We start from the raw sequence: 14659 nt of genomic DNA, 5'->3' as shown, positions 1-14659 counted from the left end.
CCATATTTTTACTATGGCTGAGAATAGAAGTATGAGCATGCTGCTGATTTGTTTTAGGGTAGATTCTTATCTTAGCCAACAATGACTTAGGCAACACTGACTAGAGCTTTAAACTGTTTTCTATGAGCAGCAGTCTCTTTGTTATATGAATCTCTTAACATGAAAAGTATTGAGCCATGGAAGTATTTTTTCTATTGCCCCTGGTATATCTTCTTGGCCTCCAGTGGCAATAGCATTATTTTTTTTCTCCATGGAAATTTTGGCTGTTGCTTGCAGAATATTCTGTAGTTTGTTCAGAAGAAGAAAATGTCTGTCTCTCATCAGACTTATTCAAGGTATTAATTTGACTTAGATCTGGGTTTATAGCAGTTTTGACAATGAAACCACCATTGTTATTATAGTTGGTTGCACAGTTAGCCAGAGGTTTAGACTGGAATTGACATTTTTGTCCACCTATCGAGTCGTTTCAAGGACCTGGGATAGCCAGATTTTGTTTAATAATATTAAAGGCACCACAGAATGTAACCTGTTCCAAGTAAGGCTGCCTTTTGTAGTTGATTGATGGTGATTTTGTAAATGCCAATGGTGTTCAATTGGGGCTCCAGATGTTTTGGAATTGCACCTGAAATTCCCATTATTATTGGTACTATCTTTGTTTTCTTTGTCATCATTGTTCTACTTCTACTTGCAGGTCTTTGTATTTTGTGATTTTCTGTTCTATTCTGCTCTATTCTGCTGTTTCCGGGTTTTGCAATGTCCGCTGTCCAGATTTTTTTTGTCTGTCTTATCAACAATTGTTTGGGATGTTGTGTGACAGAGGCCTATCAGTTTGGCATTTAAAGTCTCAGAGCATTTTAGCTTCCTTATTTTTTTATTACTCTGTCTATTTTATGTCACCAATTCTTGCTTGCAGGTAAATGGTATTTCTTGCAGGGGGAAGAGAGAAATCCTTCTGGTAGTTAGGTGTTTCTAGCTGTGTGAAGCAGCTGGCTGCAGTAACAATGTGGAATATGTGTAGTGGTGACAGGAAGTTTGGAGATTTCCCTAGATCTGCTTGCTTGCCTCTCTGTATCCTTTAACCCTTGCTTCAGGGATTGTTTCTCCTGGTTCCATCTTAAGAAATGTAGAGGGAGAGTAGCCTAAATTTGAAAGATAATTCCACAGCCTTGATCCATATGGTTTGGATGTTATCCTAAGATTTAGTGGTGATAAGCCTTGGGGAAAGAAGTTGAGCTTTAACTAAAGATTTCTAGAAGCTAGAGGCATTCTGGACTCAACTTTAATCATGCCTGTCTCCAGTCATAGGTGTAAGTTTAATATACAGCAAGGTATCTGGAGAGCTGCTCTAATGAATTTAGATTGTATCTTTTCCAGAGAGGTGAAACACAAACCTGGGGGCCCAACCAAAGTCCCACTCTTTCCTACGTGGGAAAGTCCAGTCAGTGGTTGTAGAGTTGGGAAGATATCTGGTCCCACAGATGCTCCCTGGTCATATGCTTCATGTTGCAGTCATCTCCCCATCCTGTATAATTGCTATATGAGGTCACTCACAGAAGTAATCTATTGGTTCAGGATGTGTATCAGTACTAAATGAATTATAGTTGCGCCTGTTACTTGTCCCAGCTTCTGCCAACCTAGCAGTTCGAAACCACGTAAAAATGCAAGTAGAAAAATAGGGACCACTACAGTGGGAAGGTAACAGCGTTCTGTGCGCCTTTGGCGTCTAGTCATGCTGGCCACATGACCACGGAGACGTCCTCAGATAAGTGCTGGCTCTTCGGCTTTGAAACGAAGATGAGCACCGGCCCCTAGAGTTGGAAATGACTAGCACGCATGTGCGAGGGAACCTTTACCTTTACCTTATCTACGTATCGAGCCAAATGGCTCATATAATAAAAGCCATGACCCAGTATTTGGAGGCTGTCACAGTCTGGATAGGAAGAAATCGGCTCAGACTCATCCAAGCAGACTAAAGCGGCTATTTATTCAGAAGCCTTCTGATTCTTGAACTATTATCCTCTTTGGCTCTCAATGGGTTAGTACTGCTTTAGAGGTCAGATTTGCAGTTGGGGGGGGGGTGAGGGTGTCATTCTGGATTTCACAATTCCTCCTGGAAAAATCTGAAGGCTATTTACCCAACTTGAGTCAATAGTTGTACTAAGAACAAGAGGTACTGAAAATGTCAGTTGTACTCTTCAAGCTCATCAAGAAAGTTCAAATGATGTAAAAGGTAGCAGTTCATATATTTATGGGACACTCAAATAGCACTTTTGCTGTGGGAGATGTTCTGGCTGCAAATGAAAGGACCTGCTCAAGGTTCTCACAGTTACTAAGAAGTACAGCACTATGGGCCTGAAAACAGGCATTCAGTGAGAGAATTCTTCTCATATGGAACAGCTTGCTTGCCCTCCCTGAGATAAGGTTGGCTTCCAGTCTTATGACCTTTGAATAATACAAACCTGGCTGTTCCAGAAGGCCTTTGGATGTTTATTGTTGAGAATCATTCTGTTAGATGTGTTGATGTATTATTGTTAATAAGTAAATAAATAGCATTAAATGTTTTACTATATTTTTGTATTTTTATTATTGCTCACTGCTGCTGCTCTGTGCATTCCAGAGATTCTTTAAGACTAAGATGGTTTTAATATTTTACAAATAATTAAAATTGAATTTTAAAAAGTGAGCAGAGTGCTGATTGACATGAACTAATAAAGAACTTGAGAGTCCAATAATTCTTATTTTGTATCTAGCTGAGCATTACTGGCATTGTGTACCTATATAAGTTTAATGTGTTCAGTTCTTGGAATAAATAACTTCCAAATACTTTATCATCCTTATGTCTCTGTCTTCTGCTATCATCACTGCATCATTGATATTCTGCTATCATCCTTATTTCTCTGTCTTCTGCTATCATCATTGCATCATTGATATTCTGCTATCAGTGCATCACTGATATTCAAGAATTAGTTTAGTAAATATATTTGGTACATTAAGATGATAAAATAATAACTTTTCCTATTATATACCTGTAAACAGTAAATATATTTCACCAGTTTTCAGTTTAACTTGTTTCATACTTTAAAATCTTTTGGAATAAATTTAATATTTTCTTTCATAGGTACTTCTGTTTTTACCGTTACTGCTCATGACCAAAGTTTGATGGAAAACACTGTAAAATATACAATTATCAGTGAACATGGGGATATTTTCTATATTCATCCCATCACAGGTAAATTAGCCTATTTATCTTCATTTGTTCTAAAAGGCTTTAGTAAAATATTTTCCACAGTGGAGTTATGATTGCACTTGTATAAACATTATTCAAGTGATTAGGGATGATTTATTTAAGTTCCAGGAAAATTGAATTTAGTCCTTTAAACTTAATAAAGATGTATGTGCTTAAAATAAAACTTTCATACTTTTTTCCTTAAAATTCATCTGAACGGAGACTGTGATTTATTCTTCTATAGTGATGTCAATAGCAAAGGTCAGCAATATTTTTTTTATCTTAGATCAGGGGTGTCAAACTCAATTTCATTGAGGGCCGCATCAGCATTGCGGTTGCCCTCAGGGGGCCGGGTGGGTATGGCCAGGGTGGGCGTGGCCAGCTCTACATCGTTCGCATCAAGGGTGCCTATGTGGGCCTGGGCAGGAGTGGGACAGATCTGAGGGTCTCTAGCAGAAGGAGGGTCTCTGGGCCAGGGCCAAGGCAGTGGGGGCCATTCCCTCACTGTTTCCAGGATGGCTTCGCGGGCCACATGAAACCACTTCGCGGGCCGCATCCGGCCCCTGGGCCTTGTGTTTGACATATCTGTCTTAGATACATAAAAGATCTAAATATTTCATTCAGAATCCCTAAACCAGGCATGTCAAACTTGTGACGTCCCATGACATTGCGCGGCGTATCACAAATTTTTCCCCATTGCTGGCAATGGGGTGGGCGCAGTTTCAGTGTGATGTATCCAGCTCATGGGCCGGCAGTTTGACATGCCTGCCCTAAACCAATTTCTAACTAATAAGACCCAAGTTACCAAATATTTTCAAAGTAAATGTTACTATTCTTAAAGTGAACAAGAGGAGTATTCAGACTGCCATTTTCAAATTGAATTGGTGCAGTTCAAGATCTTTTCAACCTCATTATAGTATTCCATTTTACCAATAGCATGCATACACAGTAATACTCTGAATGTATAAGTGGATTTTAGCCCAGAGTGTTTTTGGAATTCAAATGAAAGAAAGTTCCAAATTTATTTATTTATTTTATTTTATTTTATTACATTTATATACCGCCCTTTCCCTGAGGACTCAGGGCGGTTTACAGGGAATTAAAAACCAACAATACAAAAGCTAAAACCAATTTAAAAAAGATTAAACTTAACCCTGTGCAATTAAAACCCCAATTAAAATAAATTACTCCTCAGCCTGGGCCAGAGAGCTCGAAGAGCCAGGTCTTCAGGCCCCGGCGGAATGAACGGAGGTCGGGGGCAGTCCTCAGCTCCACTGGCAGCTGGTTCCAGAGGGCAGGCGCCCCCACTGAGAAGGCCCTATCCCTGGGTGTTACCCGCCGGCAATCTCTTACCGGTGGGACCCTGAGCAGACCCTCAGAGAGAGGGTTTATAGAGTTTATAGGGTTTATAGAGAAGAAGAAGATCCACAAAGTATCAATTTTGCTGGTGGTGTTGTGAAATCTCCATGGGAGGCCTATCTGTCTGTAGCTTTATACTTTATACTGTGTTTAGCAGTGCAGAGTATGTACATCACTTCTTCATTCAAACTTAGGTTTGTTTATTAATTCTCCAATTACCCCATTAATACAAATATTCTTTCCAATAATACATTTAAAAAAATATTTATTCCAATAACGGTTAAAGCAATTGTGAATTTCATACCAATTTTATTTGCCAAATTAAACAAAGTAAAGATGGATTTTTCCATCACATTTAGTATTTAACACCCATATTTTACACAGGTAGATCAGAAAAAGGAATGCAAACCTTTTCTATATTTGTGAGAATTGAATTGTATTTTGTATTAAAAGTATATTTTGTATTTTAACTTATCCATAAATGCTGAAATGAAAAACAAAATGACCTGAAACATAAAACTATGTTTTAAAGATTTTAAGATGAAACAGGCTACAGTTTATGAGAAAAGTTGTTATATAGTAAATGAATACCAGCTGACTGCTGAAAACATAATTTCCTCCTGGCTGTGGAAAAAGAGATCTACTGCTTAGTTAACCTCAAGTATGTTTTTAATAATCAATTATTTTATTAACATGACTGTCTTGTTTAATCTAAATCAAGTTCACATTTGGGAACATTTATAAAAGATGTTTTCAACAACTCCACTGCTAATAGAATAGAATAAAAACAAAACGAAACAAAGCAAAATAGTTTATGTACTGCCTGACTTTTTGCTGGCAGAATAATCAGGATATGTTTTATATCCAACCAAAGATTCATTTCCGCGGGGATGATTGGCTTAAATTATTTTGAGGCATGATTTACTTCTATCATCATGCTGTGCAATAAACTTTTGAATAGGCTACGGTACTAGGAAACTGGGATATGCCCAATAGGAACATAACTGAATAATTGTTGACTAGGATACTTGCTGATTAGGAAATAGTGCATGCTGGTATTGCTGCTGCAGCATCTAGCCTGTCATGACAAAATGCCCCCATGTAAGGATATTCTTGGGGCAAGTAGCTAAGATGACCACAGAAGCCTTAGCCTAAGTATCTGTCAGTGAGCACATGAATTTTCTTGAAATTGCAGCTGGCTAAACAAACTTGTGTTAGCCATTAGTGATCTCTAAAGGCAATAAAACCTCTATAGTTCTGCTTCTTTCAGTTTAAATCAAATGGTCCATATGGAACACTTTCCTTGTGGTATAGGATGAAATCACCTGCCCCATTTTTTCCCCTTCTCCCGAAGGACTCAGGACGGTGTACAGGGCAATAAATATCAAAATACAGAGTACAAAAGTTAAAAAACATTAAATAATTATGCTCGATATAATACAATAGTTAAAAGCCATGTTAAAACCCAAACCCCGAACCCATCAGACCAGGCTGGCTTGTTCAAATAAATAGGTTTTTAGATCCCGTCGGAAGGAGTGAAGGTCGGGGGCCATCCGGAGCTCAACCGGTAAGTGGTTCCACAGGTCTGGCGTGCCCACAAAGAATGCCCTCCCCCTGGGGGCCACCAGTCGACATTCTCTGATCCGAGGCACCCTGAGGAGGCCCTCTCTGTGGGAGTGCACTGGACGGAGGGAGGTTGACGCCGGCAGCAGGTGTTGCCATAGGTAATTCGGGCCCATGCCACGTAGGGCTTTATAGGTCATCACCAGCACCTTGAATCTCACCCAGAGGGCAACTGGAAGCCAATGCAGCTCGCGGAGCAGAGGTGTAACATGGGAGTATTGGGAGACTTTTATATATATATAAAATAAAGGGGACACAAGATAAGACATCCTACTATTAAATACAGTACATTGTGTTGTTTAAGTGTTCCCTTTATTTTTTTGAGCAGTCTTGGTGATGTTTCGACGAGGTCCCACTCGTCATCTTCAGGCTGGTGTCTTCAGTTTCGTGCTTGTGCGAGCGAAGCGTGATCGGAGCTGCTGTCTCTCTATAAATACTGGTGGGGATGTGTGGGGTGCTGGCTTTGTTGCTGTAAGCGGATTGGTTGGCTGTGATGTTACATCATGATTGGTTGATGGGGTTATTGTTAGGGGATTAGTTGGCTGTTTTGTAACATCTTGTGATGCTGAGGTGCTGGCTGTGTGCTTGTTAGTCCTTTATGTTGTAACAACCTGGGTAATGGGCTGTGTGATGACATCCTGAGCTCTATTGTAGTGATTTCCTGAGTTCTGTGTTGAAATATCCTGGGTGGTTTGCTGTGTTGTGATATCCTGGGTTTTAGCATTGTAACCTCCTGAATTCATCACAATTATGACAAATCATGGCTTGAACTATCTTGCTTTGCATGTAATGAGTCTATCTCATATATTAGTTTCCCTTTTTAAGTTGCATTACTGAAATAAATGAACTTTGGCACGATATTCTAATTTTTCGAGTTTCATCTGTATAGTGGGATCACAAGAAATATCCAGAATGAAGCCTTTTAAAATAAATTGCCCAATGGGGTGTTTAAAGTATTTCTTCTGTAGCTTGTTTTAGCTAAAATAAAGTGAAGAACGGGATCTTTTAAAGTAGATATTTATAAAGCATGTCTCTGAAAATGGAACATTCCAGGAAATTCTGGATGCCTCATTCTGTATCCAGATCTAACAAAACTGGAAGGAAAATGCTTTTTATAACCCAAAGACTTAATTGGGAATTGTACTTTTAACGAACATAACCCACTGTATGTGGCATTTGGCACTTCAAAAGGCGCTGATGAAGCTTCTCCATATGCGGAACTCCACTATCTCTCTTCATCAGCAGTTTTGAGGGTTCATCAAAAAATAGGTGGGCAACATTTGAGGAATGTGGGTGCAATTCAACTTCCTGATCTGGAGAAATACAGTAGGCCCCATCATGATATAGTGACATCATAGAAACAGATGAAGGTGTATTTATCAGCCTCCTTTGGGAGGGTATGTATGTACCGAATGAGGACAGTGGGAATCTGAGACTTGTCAGGGACAAAATGCTATTTATCCTCAAAATAAAAAAGCCCAGTCCCAACAATTCCAACTGACATTTTGGAGGACACTTTGGGTCTGTTTTCATGGTCTTTGGCTCTCAAAGACATTGAGCTCCTATTCTCACATTTATTATTAGGGTTGGTCAGAAAATCAGTCAGATGTTTAGACTGGAATTGACATTTTTGTCAATATACAGAGTCTTTCCTAAGGACCTGGGATAGGGAGATACTGTTTAATAACAACAGCTCCAGTTACTGCCACATCCATGATCCAGACATTTGTCTTTCTTATCAATCAGACTTAATAACTGTTGATAAGAAATGCAAAAAGTCTGTATTATTATTATTTCAAAACAAAGTAAATGTAAACATTGCATCACGTGAAATATAGTCATTTTACCATCAAATTGAGTGGCACTGTTTCAAGATCCTGGAGGTACAAATGAGGCTGTTTCTGGTTGCCTAGAGCTGGCCTAAAACATATTTATGCAGAGGGTTTTTTTTATTTCTGATGTATCTTATTCAGTGTGTCTGAGAATAATTTCCCAAGCTCTTTTGTAAACATATTATTGAACGCACAATTATTTCATGTGCTCTACAATTGTTCCTTTTAAAATGCATTCGCCTTGAACAAACTGTAGCCAGCCTTAAGACTGAAATATTGTTTTGAAACACAAGTCATAGTTCTCACTTTTCTGAAACTACAGTGATCTGTTGTTGAATCTAAATGCTGGAAACATTAAGTCTTTATAATAAGAATTTGAGTGGGAACTTTTTTATCTAAATGCCTTACTTAGTTATGTATTTTATCAGTTTTTTTAAAACATTCAAATTTAAGAAAATGGTTAGTTTAATATGTATTTCTGCATGTATCGTATTTTTATATATTCTAGACACAATATGAAATTATGGCTGTTTAGAAATTTAAATTTGTAATTTACAAACTTTGTAATTTGTAAGTTTGTAAATTAAGTAATATATTCTGACCATGCTGATCATTTTTAAACCACAAAAACTCAGTGTGGTAGATGAATGGCAATAGAATCCTAAGATCAAATTGTAATTGTTTGTGTTATTCCTGACATATGAATAAAGGAAAACAAATGTTTGTCACTTTTTGAAAGGAAGTTATTGTATCAGAGATGAAAGAAAATATAAATTATCCATATATATTTGACAATGTTTATTCTGCTATACTCCAAACATTTACAATATAGTAATACATTTGAAGGGATAAAACTGCTGTATCAATTTAAGACTATTTACAGTATATAAAGCATATTAACTCCATAAAGTCTTTGTGTCTGTGCTTAGTCCTCCTCTTTTGTTCTAGCTTTTATGTAATAATATAAAAAGGGCTGTGCAAATGTTACCAATTAAAGTTATTTGCTCTTTTGAACAATATATTGCTTTAATTTAGAAGTAATTGATATGAAGTAGTACAGTTAAGCAAGTTTTATCACGTTTGTGTAATGTTTTATTGCTTAGGAAGTCAATGAGGTGAATCAAAACTAAATTGACTATTTCAGTACCAAAGAAACAAATGATTCAACTAAACTATATTTTCATTAAAATTCCAACTTATGACAGCTCATTATTTGTGTAAATTATTTAAATTGCTCCCTAAAAAAATCTTTATTAGCAATTTGAATAATTTACATACACACACACACACACACACACACACATATGTGTGTGTGTATATATATATATATATACACTAGCCCAGGCAGCTGAGAGAAGGGGGCGGCAGAGGCTGCATCCCCCGAAAGAAGTCTTCGCCGAGAAAATGGGCGCTGAGACGCCTCATTCTCTCGTCTCAGCGCCCATTTTCTCGGCGAAGACTTCTTTCGGGGGATGCAGCCTCTGCCGCCCCCTTCTCTCAGCTGCCCAGCTGAGAGAAGGGGGTGACAGAGGCTGCATCCCCCGAAAGAAGTCTTCGCCGAGAAAATGGGTGGCAAGCTTCCACCGCCCCATTCTCTCAGCGGAGGCTTGCAGAGGTGGCGGCGGAGCTGCGCGCGCAGCTCTCCAAACCGCCGCCGCCCGTTTGGAGAGCTGCTGCCTTCGTCCATGTTTGATGAAAGCAGCAACTCTCCAAACTGGGGGGTGGAAGTTCTTTTTTTGTTCACTGGAGTATAAGCCGAAGTGGATTTTTCAGCCCAAAAAGTGGGCAGAAAAATTCGGCTTATACTCAAGTATATACGGTACTCTTAATCTTGACAGAAGTAACAAAGTATGTTGTCTTGAGCTACTGGAGGAAAATTGAAATCTAACCCAAATAATAATAATGGTAGCTAATTGGCAGGTTTTAAAAGCAGACCAGATTGGAGAGAGACATAAATGGCTCTTTACTTCTCTTGCATCATGGGCACTGATAGTTGGAAATCAAGAGTAATTTTTACTTTATACTCCAGTTCTATGACTTCTCAGGTGCTATCCAGTTCGCTTTAGTGTGACACAAAATATTGAATTAAATGAGTCTTTGTCAAGATCAAGGAGATTATGATTGTGATTATTATTATTAAACTGTAATATTCTGTGATTAGTATTGTAAAAATTAAAAATAGTTAGGTGTAAAAGTTAAGATTCCTATCTTGAAATAATTGTTCATGGGAATAACAAAGGTTTATGAAGCAGTATGTGGCACATATTGATCTTAGTGATCTTCACAAGTTAAGTGAAATAAGATTTGATTAGGAAACACCTCAGAAGAAGGTTGTTTAAGGAAACTATATTGCCATAGCCATGAAGCTGCCAAGTGCAACATACAGGTAGCACTTTATATTTCCAACCCCATGCCCAGATATTTAAGGATAACCATACATTTGTATAATGGTTGTTGCAAAATGTACAGACTGAAATATAATATTATCATTACTCATTTTAGAATTAAGTTTAAAATTTATGTAACATCTATATAATTATGATAATTTATGATAGAACACTTCAGTTTGTTCCTAAATAATAGAATTAATGGTTGGCTTACATTATTCAAACCATGCAGGAAACACTGTAATAAAGTCTCATTTTTAAGCATGATTGTTGTACATACACCAGATGAATTCCTAGTAATACAAGTAGCTGCAGATGATGCAGACTTGGGCCCACCTCTTCACTACAGTTTTGCTGAAGGTTATAATCATGGAAATAAATTTGTAATTGACCAATTGAAGGGAGCAATTACACTGCTTAGTTTTTGAAATAAATGCTCATCTAGAACTTTTTATCAATGTTTCTGATTTTGTGCATCAAACCGTAGAACGACTTCAAATTCTTATATCTGTTGTCAATGATAATCTTCCAGTATTTATTCAGGATGCCTTTCAGAGAAGAAAAAGAAATGTTGGGCTCAGTAATCTACTTTTTAAAACCAATTAATAGTCCATATTTGAAATGCTTTATTTTATTTATTTATTTATTTATTTATTTTTATTTTAATTCCACTTATATCCCGCCCTTCTCCGAAGACTCAGGGCGGCTTACAAGCTTAGCAGTAGCCTTCATTCTATGTATATGCCTGCTTATTAGGGCTTTCACACACACCCCAAGCGGCATTATTAGAAAGTCAGCTTAATTGCCCCCAACAATCTGGGTCCTCATTTTACCTACCTCGGAAGGATGGAAGGCTGAGTCAACCTTGAGCCTGGTAGGATGCGAACCTGCACTAATTGCAGGCAGCTTGTGTTACTTAAGGAGGCATTAGCCCACTGCTCCACCTTTCTTTCAGGTGATTATACCTGAATATAGGCATATAGATGACTCTCCCTTGACTGTGTATGCCACAGACAAAGATTTGGAGCACAAAAGAAAGATATTCTACAATGATTTCGGCCTCTGATATATTTTTTATTGATCCACAAAATGACGAGCATGCATAAATGAACAACACAAATTGGAAAAAATTCTGTTCAAGATTCTATTTGCTGAGAATGCTCAATAGCCATTTTTCTCATGCATACCTTTCTCATGCATACCTTAAATATATTATTCATGACTTTATGTAGATTGGAAGGTACTAGAATAAAGAGTCCAGGAGGTTGATAATAGCATATAGTGTGTATTTTACTTTTTGGGTTGGCCTATCTAGATCTATTCATCTAATTTGAATGCTATTATTTTTCTGTGACTTAGAAAATTTCACTAATTTAATACTTTTTAAGAGTACCAGAATTTCTTTAAATATAAGAAATTAGACTTAATTAATATGTTATAATGATTTTCACAATAACTTCAAATGTTTTTCATATACCTGAATTTACATGAGCTCCATTTAGTACATGCAATCTTGGGCTATCTGGAATTGTCCTTTTATATAGTAAATGTCTTTCTTTTTTGTAGTATTTAAAACTTTTTAAATGATGAGTTTTTCATCTTTGTGCAATACAGAAAGAAGAAACTATAGTGTTAGTACTAAAAGTTTTTGCATAAAATACTGCATGTTTTATTTTATTTTAGGTTCACTATTTCTTGCTAAGCCATTGACCTATCAGTTCAATAACCCAGAGTTTCGTCTTCTTGTAGAAGCCAATGACCATGGAAATCCTCCTTTGACTACTATGACTTCTATTACAATGCAGATACAGGCTATGAATACTTACATTCCTCTGTTTACAGTACCAACATATAATTTTACTATAAGTGAAAATGCTTCAGTTGGAGACAGCTTGTTCATATTCTCAGTTAGTGATACAAGATACAAATCATCAAGGCACCAATTTTGTGTATTCCCTCATTGGTGGCAATACTGATAATACATTCTATGTGAAAAAGCTTGTATTTGGGCCAGAATATTCTGATCAAATGATGGGTAATCTTGTTTTGAGAAACACCCTAGATCAGACATGTCAAACACATGATGTCACGTGAGTTTGTGCAACGTATTGGGAGAGTTTTGCCATTGCCGGCAATGGGGTGGGCGTGGCTTCTGGATGATGCATCCGGCCCACGGGCTGGCAGTTTGACATCCCTGCCTACATCAAGAGAAATGTTCATCCTATCAGTTGTTAATTCTTGCATCTGATCAGAGAGCTGCTCATCTAAATTCCACTGCTAAGGTGTTAATTACTATTTTGGATGTTAATGACAATCCACCTGTATTTACAAGCTTGGAATATCATGGTCATGTCAAAGAAGATTTTCCAGTTGGTAATTACATTACTTCAGTGTCAGCATATGATTACGATACTGGAACTAATGCAGATATCACTTACAATGTAGCCTCTGGAGATGATAAAGGTCATTTCCAACTAGAAAGTAAAACTGGCTCAGTATATCTGAGCTTTCTCTAGATCAGGGGTGTCAAACTCAATTTCATTGAGGGCCGCATCAGCATTGTGGTTGTCCTCAAGGGGCCGGGTGGGTATGGCCTGGGTGGGCGTGACCTACTGGGTGGGTGTGGCTAGAGTGCGTATGGCCTACTGGGTGGGCGTGGCCAGCTCTCCATCGTTCGCATCGAGGGTGCCTATGGGGGCCTGGGCAGGAGTGGGACAGATCTGAGGGTCTCTGGCGGAAGGAGGGTCTCTGGACCAGGGCCAAAGCAGTGCAGGCCGTTCCCTCACTGTTTCCAGGATGGCTTCGCGGGCCGCATGAAACCACTTCGCGGGCCGGATCCGGCCCCCGGGCCTTGTGTTTGACATGTCTGCTCTAGATTATGAGGTTGCTATGGAATTCAGTTTGACTGTTCACGTTTCTGACAAAGGAACAGTTCTAAAAATGTGGCTTTTGCTTTTGTTTTTATTAGTGTCCTTGATGCTAATGATTATGTCCCCGTATTCGTTTTTCCAAACCTCAGTTGTGGTATACATGAAAATATGCCTCCTGTTTCCTCTGGTTGCACAATTTCTGCACTAGATTTTGATACTGGTCCTTGTGGTTATCTTTCCTACTCTATCCAGTCATCTTCCTTGTCTAGTCAGGGAACTGTTGGAGATCATAACCTGTTTATAATAGATTCTTTGTCTGGAGATATCCTCTCCAAGCAGGTGCTTGACTTTGAACATCAGAGTAAGTATTGTTTCATTGCACAGGCAAGAGATAGAAGCAATTCCACAGCTACTGTCACTGTTCAAATTAATGTTGAGGGATTAGATGAATTTGACCCTGTATTCATGACCTTGGAGAGAATTATAACTGGAATTATTTGCTGAACTGGGAGCCCAGCTTTAAGCCTCTGTGTTTAGGGACATTGCAGAACTGGAGGATGAAAGTATTAAAATGCATAATTGTCCTAAATGGGAGAAATTGCATATTTTTCCTCCTCCTTTGCTTACTTCTATATCTCAACCTGATTTAAAATCAGTTCTCTCACAACTGCCAACTTCATTGCCAGATAGATTTTTCATTGCCAGATAGATTGGAAAAAATATCCCCATTCACCTTTTATCCATCTTTTGAAATCTCTTTCAGCACTTATAACTCCAAGTTTTTCACCTTCCCTATTTCTGCTGACTATGCAGACATGTACAAATCTCCAGTTGCCTTATATCTTAATCCCAAGGGAATGGGGTTCCAGTTGGTCAGCATGTGAATTTTCAACAGAGGAAGAAATTTAAGAACCCATGCAGATAATTTATCACTGGTTTCAAATATAAAATATAAAGACGTAAGGCTAGAATTCTGGCCATACACTATACAAACACAGCGTGCTATATCTATACCTGTACATATTTTATTTTCATAAGTTAAAAATTACTTAGCCAAGCTTATTTCCATAAATAATTTTCCACCACATATACCGTACTATAACGTCAGATACTACCTGGAATAGTCTATAATTCTCTTTTTCCCTGCTTATGTTTGAGATCCCTATCCGGGGGAAAGCCACTGCAAGGGATTTTTGTTCATTCTGAAACTCAGGGAAGGACATTGCTAAAGACATGTTGATTCAGTGGAGTCATGGTGCACTAGAGTCAAACAGATCTATCAGCTACTCTGGTGTTGCTAGCTGAACACAGATGATACTGATTTTATGCCTAATCAAATTACTATGAAGAGAAGGGCGAGGG

At 38.1% G+C, this 14659-nt stretch overlaps 1 protein-coding gene across 1 annotated transcript in view; it reads left to right on the top strand.

Moving 5' to 3' along the window:
- DCHS2 (dachsous cadherin-related 2) overlaps positions 1-13801 on the top strand; it is a gene marked incomplete at both ends in the record, with an annotated part of 37435 nt that extends 23634 nt beyond the window's left edge. The window contains 7 exon segments of the mRNA XM_083368068.1: positions 914-920; positions 3119-3229; positions 10713-10787; positions 12111-12334; positions 12656-12922; positions 13311-13353; positions 13356-13801. Coding sequence (XP_083224194.1) covers positions 914-920; positions 3119-3229; positions 10713-10787; positions 12111-12334; positions 12656-12922; positions 13311-13353; positions 13356-13801 — 1173 coding nt within the window.
- Positions 13802-14659: the final 858 nt, after the last annotated feature.

The sequence above is a fragment of the Vipera ursinii genome (genome assembly GCF_947247035.1).
Source record: "Vipera ursinii genome assembly, chromosome: 7".
In the NCBI taxonomy this organism is placed as follows: domain Eukaryota; kingdom Metazoa; phylum Chordata; class Lepidosauria; order Squamata; family Viperidae; genus Vipera; species Vipera ursinii.
Note: the sequence above shows the minus strand (reverse complement) of the source record. Positions and strands in the feature narration are given on the sequence as shown.